Below are 14,229 nucleotides of genomic sequence, written 5' to 3'. Positions count from 1 at the left end.
GATTCTGGCTCCAGGGTGAAAGATGAACCAGAATATAATATTCTGTTGAAGCTCTGGAGGTGATATTTCTAGAAATAAGTCAGACAAATGTTTTTAGCCGCGTGTTTGGTCATTTGTCTTTATTCATCCTACTTTTTTTTGTTACAGTTTGTCACGTTTGGGAATGTGCGTGATCATTTCTCAGTTTCTGCCGCTCTTTGTTTAATTATGTGTGTGTGCTTGTGTGTGTGTGTATTTGAGACAGAAGGATGAGTCCTCTCACAGCGCTGTTCTTTCTTCAGCCGCGCCTGGTGCCAAGGTCTTAAGATTACTGCCCCTGTGTGTGTGTGATGAGAAACTGTTGCTTCCCTGCATTCCGGTGCCAAGTCTCGGCTTTGCTGCAGATGGGGGGTTGAGAGGGAGGAGCGGGTGGAAAGGGTGGAAGGACAATTCCCAGTTTAACACACACATACCTTATATATCTCATACAGATTTACATTTTACATTCAGGCATTTGGCAGACGCCCTTATCCAGAGCGATTTATATTTTCAACTCATTATACATCTGAGCAGTTCAGGGCTTTGCTCAGGGGCCCAACAGGGACAACTCGTGGTCATGGGATTTGAACCTAAGACCTTCTGAACCATAGTCCAATGCCCTAACTACTGAGTTAAAAAGATAAAAGAATAAAAACACTCTGTCATGGGAACATAATCAATGAATAATCAATGAAACGGAGTTACTGTTACCACTCAGTCCTTGTGTCTTTGCTTCCTGAAACAAGCAAGGAGACTCAGCTCCAACAAAGTCCGAGAAGTGCTTCGACTTCCAGGTAATAATGTTTGGAAAGGACAAACATTCAGACGCTGGTTTCAACATCCAGAATCATTAGTGTGTTCCTCTACGTTCTTCTTGTGTCTCTTCATGGTTTGATTTGGCTCAAGGTCCTGAGTTTGCTTCAACTGGAAGCAATGCAGCATAGATTTCTCTCTCTCTCTTTCTCTAGCAGTTGAACATTTTTCCATGACAATGCGTTGACTCCCTGGCAGGGTGCCATTAGTTATTATTCATAGAGCCATAGAACTGGGATTTGAACTAATATTGGTTTGTCTGTGCTCATTCACAGTGCACACCTTTCATGGCATTAGAAGGTTTTTCCGAACACGTGCACATCATTGTTGTTTCTCTCTCTCTCTCTCTCTCTCTCTCTCGCTCTTTCTGTGCCATGTCCAGGACAGGTGGATAGACTGGGTGCTCTGTCCACTGTGGTCTTCACACTTTCATTGGCGAATAGATAAGTTTTTTAGCTTCTTCATATGTTTAGTCTAAGAAATGTGTGTGTAGATGGTTTGCTTCTCAGTTTCATTTTAATTCTCTCTCTCTCTCTCTCTCTCTCTCTTTCCTCAGCAGTTTTGATTTTATACGCCTGATTATTTTCCTTCGAAGCCACTCAAGGATGAAGCTCAAGGAATCTGAGGTCCCCCTTCACCCCACGCCTGAATGGGACGCCGGGACGAACCCCCGTCTGCCCCGTCTTTAGCCGGTTTCACACTGTACACTTGGGCTGCAAACGTGTGTGTCGGTGTGAGACGTTTTTGATGAACATCTGAGTGTGTGTGTGTGCTGCTCTTGCACTCGTCTACAATCCACCAACAAGACGACAGCAAAGTCACACAAGCATCCTCAACAGGGCAAACTTACACACATGGATACGCTAGCGGCAAAAGCTGAACACTTTCTTTCTTTCTCAATCTTTTTGCATTTTTTTACCTTGTTTTTCTCACAATAGTCACATAGTTGACATTTGTCTTTTTTCGTTTTTTTCTGCCACGTATTTGCTGCCATTTCATTCTTTTTTCCTTCTTTTATACATTTTGGTGTCTTCCTCCTTTATTTTGTCTTTTACACTCTTTTTGCTGTCTTTCTTTCACTCTTTTCTTTACACACTTTTCTTTCTTTTATACATTCCCGTCTTATTCTTTTGCACTGTTTTTGTCTCCTTCCATTTCTTACTTATTTTTTTCGGTCGCATCATTGCTGTCATTTCCTTCCTTTCTTTCTTTCTTTCTTTCTTTCTTTCTTTCTTTCTTTCTTTTCTGTCTGTTATCTTTTGTTTCTCTTTTAATTGGTTTCTCACTTGTTCTTGTACAACTCTCTTACCTTCACTCTGTTCATGTTGTTATTTTAGCTCCTCTGTTTAACCTCACACACACACACACACACACACACACACAGTGTGTAAACGGTCAATGTTCGTGCTGGTCTGGGCGGTAATGCGGGCCGGGATGGAGGGAGGAGAAGGGCGTGGCAGAGTCTATTCTGTCCCTCATTGTGGAGGCGTGAGAGGTTTTCGCTCCATCCAGTGAGAAAGGAAGAGGCTGAGCCTGCGACATCTCAGAAACAATTGGCGTCACGCCTCGACGCAGCCTGCTTAAATTATATGCAAATATGGCCGAGGTGTCGGGGCCTTTCTTCACCCCGGTGGCCTGACTCTCGGCTTTTTTACCCCTAATCCCGAGCACAGGGCAGAACAGCAGTGCCTCATTTGCCTAAATACGAGAAGAAAAATGACGACAAAACAATCACTTAATATTTTCTTTATATTTCGCTTAATAAATAAAGAGAAGTAAGCAGCAGAGACACACTTAGCATGGTTTTCAGGCAGCGTCATTAATCTTACACAGCCATGACAGACAACACAAAAAGTTGCTCTAAAAAAGTCTTGCTCAAATGTTTGACATCCCACCTAGCTAACTGTTTACACGTTATCAGAAGTCATTACTGTGGTGATTAAATGAAGCTAACATAGCATGACTGTGCAGTTTGTCCAGCTAGCATGAAAGACATTGCATTGAATTCCAGTCCACTGGAGCTAACATGCTAGTTAGCGTTAGCCTAGGTTAAGTGCTGTTTTGTTCATCAGCTGCTGTCTGTTTGCTCCTAATACACAGAAATGTTTTGAAACAGCCAATGCTAATGAAGAAGCGAATTGCATTTATAGATACCTGAAGGTGGTTTTTAAATGAATTCTAAACCTAGTTCTAGTTAATCCATTACCACCAGGGGTCTGTTCTTCAATGTTATACAATAATTAGTTTTAATGGTATTGACGGCTGCCTCGGGCCTAGGGTTTATTATTAGCGATTATGTATGTGTGTGTGTGTGTGGGGGGGGGGGTATATATTATCATATATATATATATAGATAGATACTTTTCTTTTCCCACGTGAGTCAGTCCGCATCAGTCGTGCTCCTGAACCAATCAGATGGTCCGCGCCATTTCAACCAATCATAACCCGCCAGGGCTAAATCCTGTTTACATGAAATAAACTTGTTTTAGAGCAGGTTTAAGCTTACGGATATGTTGCCATGACAGCAAATGCAAGAAGTGCATCGAAGAACGAAACAATCCAAGATCAGGACAAATCCACAACAATTAAATCCAGCTGAGTTAGCGACGTACGAAGAACGGCCCCCTGACTGCTTATAATCATATGTTTGGAAACTTGTTAAATAATCACCATAAACCCCCGTCCCCCAACACACACACACACACTCATTGTGGACTGATCCAATTTGTTTGTTTGTATTATATTTAAATATAGGTGGAAGAGTCCAAGTCATTGTAAATAGGGAAATGTGTGTGTGTGTGTGTGTGTGTGTGTGTGTGTGTAAAGGAGATTGTATTTGCCTGAATGCTCTGGAAAAGAAGCTTATTGTCAATCAATGAGTCTTAGACCAACAAACTGATCTGCAGAATCCTGAGGGATGATGGAGTGACAAGGCTAATGTCGCTAACAAGAAAGGGAAGCTTTTAGCCGCCAGCGCTAAACTGATGGTGGAGCTGATATTCAAGGGGAGAAGTTCTGGCATACTTGTTAGCCTTGATTTGTTTTTTTTTTGTTTTTTTTAGATTTTTAGCAACACTAAATCTTTTCCACACGCTATATTTTAATAAATTATGAAGTAAAAACTTCTTTGTTGCTACGTTCACTTTGTTTATCAACTGCGACAGCTAGATGTTAGCATTTATTAAGAGTTATCATATAATGCTAGCTAGCATTTAAGAGATTAGGAATACATTTGTTGATTTATTTTGTTGTTGTTAAATAAAATAAATGAACTTGTGTTTAAAAGTTTTACTTTGTTAATCACTGATCTGATCAGAGAAGTTAAATAGAATAAAATTCTTGGAATTATTTTCTTTCTGAGCTCGTATCTCTCTTATTACAACTATTGTTTTTAATTAAATGAGCGACTTTAGGTGAAATAATTTGCATACGTTTTGGTTAAAACACAACACTGGATGTATTATATCAAAATTATTATCAAAATTAAACACCTCAGTTCAAGTCTCCAACTGGGGCCCATTAATTAGCAGTAGGTGACCTACTACGGTTTTGTGGCCTATTACAATGTTTCATCAAAACATTTCAGCTTTATTGTACAACCAAACACTTTTTAATTTTTTTTTTTTTACAAAATTTATTTAGTAAATTCCAATATCTAGATTTTTATTTGACATGTGAACCATATAAATTAAACACGTAATACAAAATACAACAAAAAAATCCAAATAACCTATTTACAAAGCGACATGTGGTGCCGTATGCAAGCTGTGTGAGTGGCTCATGAAGTTCATGTAATGGTGATGGTCCAGTCCGTGCTGCTGCGGGTAGGCCAGCGCCGAACCGTGCCAGGATAAATGTCCGCTGTGGCTTTGCTGGAAGACCGGTTCGCTCGGGTTCGGATGGCACTCTGGCGGAGAGCGCAGCTGACAAAGGAAGTCCACAGGCTCGGGCGAGGTAAACGTAGACTCATATCGTGACCCGAACACGGGCTCCGAAACCACCTTGGACTGCAGGAAGGCCAGGATGCGTGCATACTTGTTGTCTTTGGTCTCCGTGCGCTCCACTGTGGTCAGGTAGTGCACCAGGTTCTTCATGCACTCGTGGTAGCCGTAGTGAAAGTAGTTTGCAAACTCGCTCAGGAGCTCCCCTGCAAACGCGATTTCATCGATTAGTGAAAGCAGTTGCTCTGGGAGAACATTTAAACTATCTACAAGTCAGTGACATTGGGTTATCTTTCTATGAATCACAAATGAAAGCCATTTTTGGAGGCTAGAACTCATGACACTTTAGAGGATCTTAGAGAAACCATTTGTTTTCTAAGAGATATAAAGAGATATAAAGATATAATATATCCTGTAATTGCCATTGTGTAAGGTTTCATTACCTAATAAAATGTATATACTAAAATTATATCATATTGCATGAACATATTAAACTCTTTTAAATAACTGATGTTCCTTTGTACTTGCATGAACTTCTCCAATCATTACATGTACATTTGCTATGATATTTTCATATTATATTTAGTCACATGAACATAAACCTGGTCATCTGAGATCCAAAAACTAATCACTATTAGTATGATATAAAGAGCCATTTCCATTAAAGAGATAAATAGATAAATAAATAAATACATCTGAGAGATGAAGAGAATGAGGACGTGTCCAGGAGGACGTACCTTTTTCTCTACCACGGGGAAAATCAGCTGAGTGCAGAGCACGCAAGTATTGTACAGTCATTTCTAAAATTTCTGCCTTCTCCAGCTTCCCACAATTCTGTAAGATAAGATAAGATAAGATAATATGAGAACTTGGTAAAGACATGGACAAAATGGACAAAAATGTAAAGAAATTGGTGTCAAATTAAAAATATGTTTAACAAAAACATATTTTTGCAAAAATATGGGAACGGTGTGCTATATTTCAATTCAATGCATATATTAGATATAAATGTAAAGAAATATAGCACTGGTAATTAATGAAGAGCTCATCTGCAAAAACAGATATGTGTTTTTTTATCAATAGTCACAAATCAAAACATTTTTTTTATTATGCATGCAGGAAATATCTATCCAATTGGTGTTTGGTTGTTTGGCTTAATTAAAGTATAACTCATCTAAATAAGGATTCATCATGTCACATTTGTAAAGAATTATACACGACTGTCAGGTCACTTTTTTGAAGAATGAACCCTATCATACTAGTCAGTATTTCCATCATGGTTTTCTACTTTAATTGGAATCAATCATTCTAGTCTTTTCCATACATACAGATGGATGGATGATAAGCACTAAATACAGCAAAGCTTATTTATTTATTGATTTATTGATTTATTGATTAATTGATTTATTTTTGCACCCAGACCTGTTTTGTCCCAGTAATGTTCAGAGATTTTCGCTGTACCTGCTTGGCCAGGGCCATGGGGACGGTTTTGCCGAGCTCATTCAGACAGCGGTTGATGCGATCTCTTCTCCGTTTCTCGATCACTTTGTGCGAGACTGGGGTTTTCTGCAGGGAAACAGATAACAGTGAAATTTACTGCCAACCAATAAGCAGTTGCTGGATTAATTTGGTTGTCAACTGAGACAGAAACAACCAGCATTCAGTTGTGGAATGTTGATTAAGTCATTAATGAAGAGATCTGCAACATTTATTTGAGTTAAAGCTCTGCATCGCAGGTTACCCTTAAACGACATTATGACATACAACAGGACTCTTACTGTGTTTTATATATTACGGTATTTACATAAAGATCTAAAAATGACTTTAGATTATCTTGTCTGCTCTTAATAATTTTAAACATTATCACCAAGGCTATAAACAGGCCTTAGGGGAGCAACTGATTCGTAAAACTGTCCTGTCATCAGTGAGCCAATATATATTTTTTTAAATCCAGGTGACTTTTAAACTGAGAGAGCATTCACTTATTCATCATCTATACCACTTTATCCTGTATACAGGTTCGCTGGGGGCCTGGAGCCTATCCCAGGGGTACAATGTGGGGTACACCCTGGACGGGGTGCCAATCCATCACATGGCACACACACACATACATAAACACACTCACACACTATGGGCAATTTAGGAACGCTAGTTAGACTAATCTGCATATCTTTGGACTGGGGGAGGAAACCCACTGGAGAAATTGCAAGCTTCTGCCGAGAATTGAACCCAAAACCTGGAGGTGAAAAACGACAGTGCTAACCACTACGCTACCCATTCATTTATCTGTGCTTTCAAAATCATTATTAATGACAAAAATGTAAGCACGGTATGCAAGTTTGCATAAATTTTTTACAATTATGAATTAAGCATGTTACAGCTCACATATACACACGTCACAAAAAAAATTAAATTAATAAAAATCTAAAAAAAAAAAAAAAAAAAACCTGTACATTAGAAATGTTTTTAGATTGAATAACAAAAACAGTGTGCTGTATTTCATTTACAAGCCCATTGGTCCATGCACTCTGGTTTGGACACACTTTTTTGTGCATATAAAATATTATTATAATAAATAAATAAATAGCGCTAAAAAGGTGTGTCCAAACTATATAATTGTATTAATACCTTTTTTAATGATTTATTATAATAAAAATCCCTTCCTAAATGAAACGGTTATTATTATTATTATTATTATTATTATTATTAATAATAATATTATTGTTGTTATATTATTTTTGGCTATGATCAGAATCATTTGGTTATGGTATCAGTCAGAATCCTATAATTATTAGTATTAATTGTGTATAAGTTGTAATAATGTGGTGAGCTTGAGTCTTACCTTGCGGTCCTTCATCTTCGAAGCCATCGTGTCTTTAGGGACGGAAATAAAAGCGGTTGCTGTTACAGCTCTCGCGCACAGCGGTGTATGTTCCCGTGTCGGACTGAAGGCGCGAGACTGAGTCGCGCGCTCTTTATAAAGCGGATTGTGCGCGCATGCATGGCCTCCCCGATCATTCTTCAGGGATTAAAGCTCTGATGGTTTTTTGTATTTTTTTTTTTTGGTTAATGTGCTCGCTTATAGGATCAGTTAAAGTGAAAGAGAGGCGGGGACCTGGGACTCTAAGGAGGGGCAAGTGCTGTTTTGTTAATCCACGTGGCTGTCACATGGACACGATACCCGAGAGCGCAGCCAGTGCGCGCGACCCAAACCAGCCTTCTTTCTTTCTTTCTTTCTTTCTTTTAGGCCGTGGTATAGGTGTGGGCTCGTGTGATAGATACTAGACTCTTGTCTTTGTTTATTTAATTATTTTTAAATGCGTTTACACGTGAGCACTTCGCTGGTGCACGTTTTAGTGAGCGCGCGCGCGCGTTTGGTGCCGTCGTGTCGCCAGTGGTGCCCTAGTTCCTACACCCTGTTCCCTACAAAGTGCATAATAGGGGCAAATCATTTGGACACTTGTTTAAGGTCTAATGCAATAATGCACAGTCCTTTAAGTAAACCTACATTAGTGTGGGACGATAAAGGACACGTCTGGTGCATTCACAGTAATATAGTATACAGCTTAGTGCATGGTATGTCCTCTAAATTATTTTAAGTATAAAATATTAAAATTAAATTATTATTATAATTATATAAAAGTCTGTATATTTAAGATTAAATAAATACACCCTCTACACAACCAATCTGATTATCGACAAAGTTCAATAAAATCATATTTTTATTCTCAAAATTATTTTCAAACTCAGGGTGCTGTACTGTATGTATAGATACATAAGTTTTTTTCTTCTTGAATTAACATCATCAGCACTCTTTGTTCCACCACCATACACTATCATCATCATCATCATTGACAAAAAGTTCAATCAGGTTTTTTTTTTTTTTTTTATGAGTGAGATTTTATGGTGCCACAAAACTGTTCAAGCTTAAACCGACAATCCTGCATGTAGGGCACCCCTTTTTACTTTCATGGAAACGAAAACCCTTTATAATTTCCATGTCATGATGATGTTGGCTCCCACGAGTGTGCATCTTTTCTATCTATCTATACGTATACACAATTTATCCTTTAAAGGAATTAGATCTACATAAATACACCCTGTGTCCAGAAAGTCTTTAAGAGAAGTTAGTGTTCTTTGTAGTGTGCATCACTGTTTTAAGGTGGTTTCCCCTGGATTGTCTTTGATGTCTATTCGATGTGCACACTAACAAGAACTGCAGGTGAATTTTGTTCACTGGAGTTTGAAACCTGAACCCTGAACTAGCACAGTGACCGGGATAGATGCACTCTGGGGCTCATGCACCCGGTCCCGTGCGTTAGTGAGATCCCGTGGTTTTGACCACTTGTGCCCTGTTTTAACCTTTTTTGGAGCAATATTCTTTTTTTTTTTTTTTTTTTTTAAATAAAGCATGTCTCCTGTCACTGGAGTAATTAAGCAAAGCCTTTAATAGGCTGTTCCGCCGTGTTGGACAGTAGACGCTGGTTTTTTTTTTTTTTTGAGTGTCTCTGTGTATGTCCTCCTCCTCCCTCTACTGTGTTCACACGACTCGGTGACACGGAGATCTTTCACGCAAAGCGTGTGTTTTACACTCCCCAGCCTTGGCAGGTGTATGCGGGGGGACCTCTTAGGCCTGGCATAGCCTCCAGACACACACACACACACACACTCCGGGCACGCCGCCTTTATATATTTTTTGCGCGCCCACAGCGCGCCACAGCGATGGTGATGCTGTTTTTTTTTCCACACCCACCACCTCTGGACGGCTCAATTTGTATCCTATTATCCTATAAGAAAATGTCTATTGAGCGGAATGAATGGTTGCACTGGGTGTAAATTTTAATAAAAAGAAGAGAGCGAGAGGGAAGAAGAATGCCGGAACGCAGCTGGCCCCCTGATCCTCCATCACCTGCGCGCCCCTATTCATTTGCCCTAATTTCGCTCAACTTAACCAACTTGGGACGGACTCATTCGGGCATTGTTTGCCAAGGGTGAAGCTTTCTGATCGAATTAACACCATGTTTTGATCCGGTAAATGTCATTAGAAGGGGAAAAAAGAGAAGAGAGTGAAAAAAACAACAGTCGCGTCCAGAAGGGGGTCTTTGGCGACGACGCGCAAAAGCGCACAAAAGGACTTCTCTCTTTTTTGTATCCCCATGTTGCCCAAGTTCGTGTCCGACAAAGGGCATTATTTTATACTTGAATACATTCCATGCAACAATCGGCTGTTTGTTTTTCTCCAGCCATATTTTTTTTCACACCGTGGGTTAAACAACGGGGGTGTATTGTGCTCGCCGCACCGTGCGCCCTCCAAAGCGCGTTTCTGCGCGTCTGCTTCTACTGCTGCTTTTAATCTCCTAAACACTGAGCTCGGTGTGTTTTGTGCCGTTTTGTGTGTGTGTTTTTAATATATCACACAGTTTCTGGTTACGAACTATTAAAGTGTGTGTGGGGGTGGTGGTAAAAAGATACAAGAAATAAAAGATTGTTAAAAGAATAATAGCTCTTTGGAGAGCCTGATCTGCTGCGATTGAAGGAGAGAGAGAGAGAGAGAGAGGCACCAGTGAAGTAGACTAAAGCAGAAAATCCAATTAGTTCAATTATTTTTTCCAGCACAAAAACATACACACTCGTATACATTCAAAGCTCCGAGGTGCCAAAACTTTTTGCGTTCATTTAGATTTTTTTTTTTACACAAAGTGAAACGCACCATTTCTTTTTATTTTGTCTTTAAAAAAATCGAATTAATTTGTCAATACATTAGTCGATCTTGTTGGTAAAATTTTTTATTTAGATAAACAACTTTTAAACTGGGAGCAAAAACGCAGAGTTGTTACATTAAACAGTTTTTTTTTACCTTCTATGTTTGTTACACACAACGCGCAAAGTCTATTTTGAGTCTATTTATCTTCTTCTAAATTATTTGAAAAGCTAGTTTTATAATTAATAAACTGTAGCAGCAAATGAATTTGTGATTTGCAATATATACATTTTTTATTATAAATTTATTTTGGAAATATTTTGTTTTTGGTGTAATGTGTCATAATGTTGTGCCCAGGAGGTTAGTTTAAATTTAGATAAACAACTTTTAAACTGGGATTACAAACGCGGTGGTTTTTACATTAAACTGTTTTATGTTTTTCTTTCAAGTTTTTCATTTGATAAAACAATGCGCGACAATTCTTCTAAAATATTTGAAATCCTTTAAAATTATTTTTGAAAATCTTGTTTCCTTTTTGTAATTAACGCACAACAGTAGCAGTAAACAAAATTAGTGATAGTTGTTTAATTATCAATTTATTTTGGAAATATTTAGTTTTCCCTTTGTAACATGACGTCACATGGCCAAGACGCACACGCACAATTGTTTCTTATCTTATGTATATCTATAATAATAAGTTATTTTGTATGCGTATACTATTTTTTATTACTTAAACATTTAAACCTATAATTTTCAAATAATTATTTGTTTCCAAACGATACAGTGTGTTAATTATCATATGGTTTATTTTTCGGAGTAAGGAATAGAAAATGGATTACAGTTATCCCCAAACCCCGTGCACGCTTCCCGCTCGATTATAATGCTGTTTGTGTGATTAATGCACGAATCTCATGTAAACTGATCAGATCGACACTAATGCGCGGACATAATTCATGCAGTGCGTAAAACCGCAGGCGCAAAAAAATCAGCGCAGTGTCTCTGTACAGAGTTTACTTTTGTTATTCACAGTGTGTGTGTGTGTGTGTGTGTGTGTGTGTGTTTAGACTGTATACGTTTAGTTTAGTAATAATGTGCATTATTGTTTACACCTCTAAGATTTAAATCTATTTATAATGCTATAAGTACGTCTCCAGCATGATAACTGAAGTAAACTCTCGTTTTATTTTCTTTTTCCAGAAATAGATCTTTGTGTAAAATTCAGGATTTTTTATGCTCCTGTTTCGCATGATGTTTCTGCACAAAGTCTAAACTGACTATAGATTTCCTTATCACTTTTAAACTTTACTCTTCAAATGGTGATGAAGGAAGGAAATGATTATGATAGTGGAGATGATGATGATGATGATGATGAAGGTGCTGCTGGTGGTGATGATGATGATGATGGAGGTGATGGTGGTGGTGATGATGATGATAAAGGTGGTGATGATGATGGATGTGATGGTAGTGGTGATAATGATGATGGAGGAGATGATGATGATGATGATGGAGGTGATGGTGGTGGTGGTGATGAGGATGATGAGGATGATGAGGATGATGACATGGTGATGATGATGGATGTGATGGTAGTGGTGATAATGATGATGGAGGAGATGATGATGATGATGATGGAGGTGATGGTGGTGATAAGGATGATGAGGATGATGAAGGTGGTGATGATGATGATGGATGTGATGGTAGTGGTGATAATGATGATGGAGGAGATGATGATGATGATGATGATGATGGAGGTGATGGTGGTGGTGATGATGATGGATGTGATGGTAGTGGTGATGATGATGATGGAGGAGATGATGATGATGGAGATGATGATGATGATAATGATGATGATAATGATGGAGGTGATGGTGGTGGATGCGATGGTGTTCAAGATGGAGTTGATGACGACGATGATGATGATGATTATGGAGGTGATGGCGATGATGATGGAGTTAATGGTGATGATAATGGTGGAGGTCATGTTAGTGATGTGACTGCAGATCAATCCCTGCTATCCGTTATCACCCAAGTGTGGATGGGTTCCTTGTTGAGGTTCCTCTTAAGCTTTCTTCCTACTGACATCTCTGGGAGTTTTTCCCTCAGCACTGTCACCCTTGGCTTGTTCATCAGGGACGATCTGATCATTCTGATTCATACATATTTCTTGACATTTTACAAACTATATGGAAAAGAATTTGGCCTCACCCTCCAATGACATTTTATCCAAATCCAAATGCTTCAATATGGAGTCAGTTCCCCTTTAGCAGCTATAACAGCTTCCACTCTTCTTGTAAGGCCGTCCACAAGATGTTGGAGTGTTTCTGTGGGAATTCTTCTCCATTTATTCTATGGAGCATTTATGAAGTCAGACACTGATGTTGGATGAGAAATGAATTCAATAATTAACAGGTTTGGACCTAAAATAACTTTTGTCCAGTACAGTATATATACAGTGGAGTACAGAATATTCTGTAAAGCTGCTTTGCGTCAAATTAAAATTTAAATTTAAATTTTATTTGTCACATACACAGTTATACACAGTACGATATGCAGTGAAATGCTTGTACGACCGCCAGTGACCTTAAAAAATAAAAGCTTATACATAAGAAATAAATATGAATAAAAAGAAATACGAAAGAAAATAAATTCAGCTAGTAAAATATACTGTACAAATAAAGGGGTAAAAAAATATTACAAAATATAAAAATATAGAGAAAAAATAGAAATTTGTAAAAATTTGGAAGTGACAATGGTTGTGCAAATATGCATAAAAAGTGACTTACTCAAGTGTCTTGTGCAATGGTGCAAAAATGAAAATATAAATATGGAGTGCAAGTGCGTATGAATGTGTCCATAGTGTCCATGATTGTCCAGTCGATGTTGGGAGTTTAAAAAGATGTTATTAGTCCAGTGTTGTGTTTTGGTTGAGGGACCTTATCGCCTGCGGAAAGAAGCTCCTCCTCCGCCTCTCCGTGTTGGCCTTCAGGGAGCGGAATCGCTTCCCACACCGCAACAGAGAGAACAGTCCGTTGTTGGGATGGCTGAGGTCCTTCACGATCTTCCTGGTCTTGGTCCAGCACCGGTTGCTGTAGATCGAGTGCAGGTCAGGGAGCTCGGTGCGGATGATGCGCTCAGCTGATCGCACCACCCTCTGTAGAGCTCGTCTGTCCTGCATGAAGTCTCTTAAGTGTCTAAGTGGTAGAGACGCTGCCGGGCCTTTTTCACCACGGTGTTGATGTGACAGGACCATGACAGGTCCTGCGTAATGTGAACACCGAGGTATCAGGAGCTGTCCACTCTCTCCACTGGGCTGTCATTGATGACTGCGGTCTAATAATTCCTCTCCTGCTTTGTACTAAAGTCAATGACCAAATGCTACATAAATAAAACTGAATTGAATTATGATAATATACAGTTTCATTATTACAGTTTGTTTCTCCCAAAATGATCAGTATTTAACTAAATTTTTTAAAATTATTTCCAAAAATAATAATTTCAGCAAAATGTAGATAAAATGCAAATAATAGTAATATTCCCCTTAGTTGCTCTGCTCAATAGAGTGATCGTTTCCATGTTGATTTTCTTTAAGCTCCAACTATAACCCGAGATCTGTCCCGAAAACAATTCAAATTTTAAGCTTCGAGTTAACATGCATGTTCTCCCTGTGCTTGGTGGGTTTCCTCCAGGTAATCCGGTTTCCTCCCACATTCCAAAGACATGTTGTTGTTGTTGGTCTTTCGGCTGCTCCCAGCAAGGGGT

At 38.8% G+C, this 14,229-nt stretch overlaps 1 protein-coding gene across 1 annotated transcript; it reads right to left on the bottom strand.

The window, feature by feature from the left end:
* Positions 1-4,559: 4,559 nt before the first annotated feature.
* On the bottom strand, positions 4,560-7,696 carry helt (helt bHLH transcription factor). The gene is made up of 4 exons (XM_053480310.1): positions 7,615-7,696; positions 6,234-6,338; positions 5,510-5,606; positions 4,560-4,978 (listed from the first exon to the last, which is right to left on the bottom strand). Exons 1-4 carry the CDS (start codon positions 7,639-7,641, stop codon positions 4,566-4,568), a joined length of 642 nt encoding a protein of 213 aa, XP_053336285.1. The 5' UTR covers positions 7,642-7,696; the 3' UTR covers positions 4,560-4,565.
* Positions 7,697-14,229: the final 6,533 nt, after the last annotated feature.

This window comes from Clarias gariepinus, chromosome 20 (genome assembly GCF_024256425.1).
Source record: "Clarias gariepinus isolate MV-2021 ecotype Netherlands chromosome 20, CGAR_prim_01v2, whole genome shotgun sequence".
NCBI classification, from domain to species: domain Eukaryota; kingdom Metazoa; phylum Chordata; class Actinopteri; order Siluriformes; family Clariidae; genus Clarias; species Clarias gariepinus.
This window is presented reverse-complemented; position numbering and strand designations above follow the sequence as displayed.

What these genes read in the sequence shown, in the direction of transcription:
- helt (XM_053480310.1), bottom strand. Translation starts at nt 7,641, where the DNA reads ATGGCTTCGAAGATGAAGGACCGCAAG. An exon ending in CCATGGCCCTGGCCAAGCAG is followed by an intron (nt 5,607 to 6,233) that starts GTACAGCGAAAA and finishes CTTATCTTACAG; the next exon opens with AATTGTGGGAAGCTGGAGAA. An exon ending in TCCCCGTGGTAGAGAAAAAG is followed by an intron (nt 4,979 to 5,509) that starts GTACGTCCTCCT and finishes TCGCGTTTGCAG; the next exon opens with GGGAGCTCCTGAGCGAGTTT.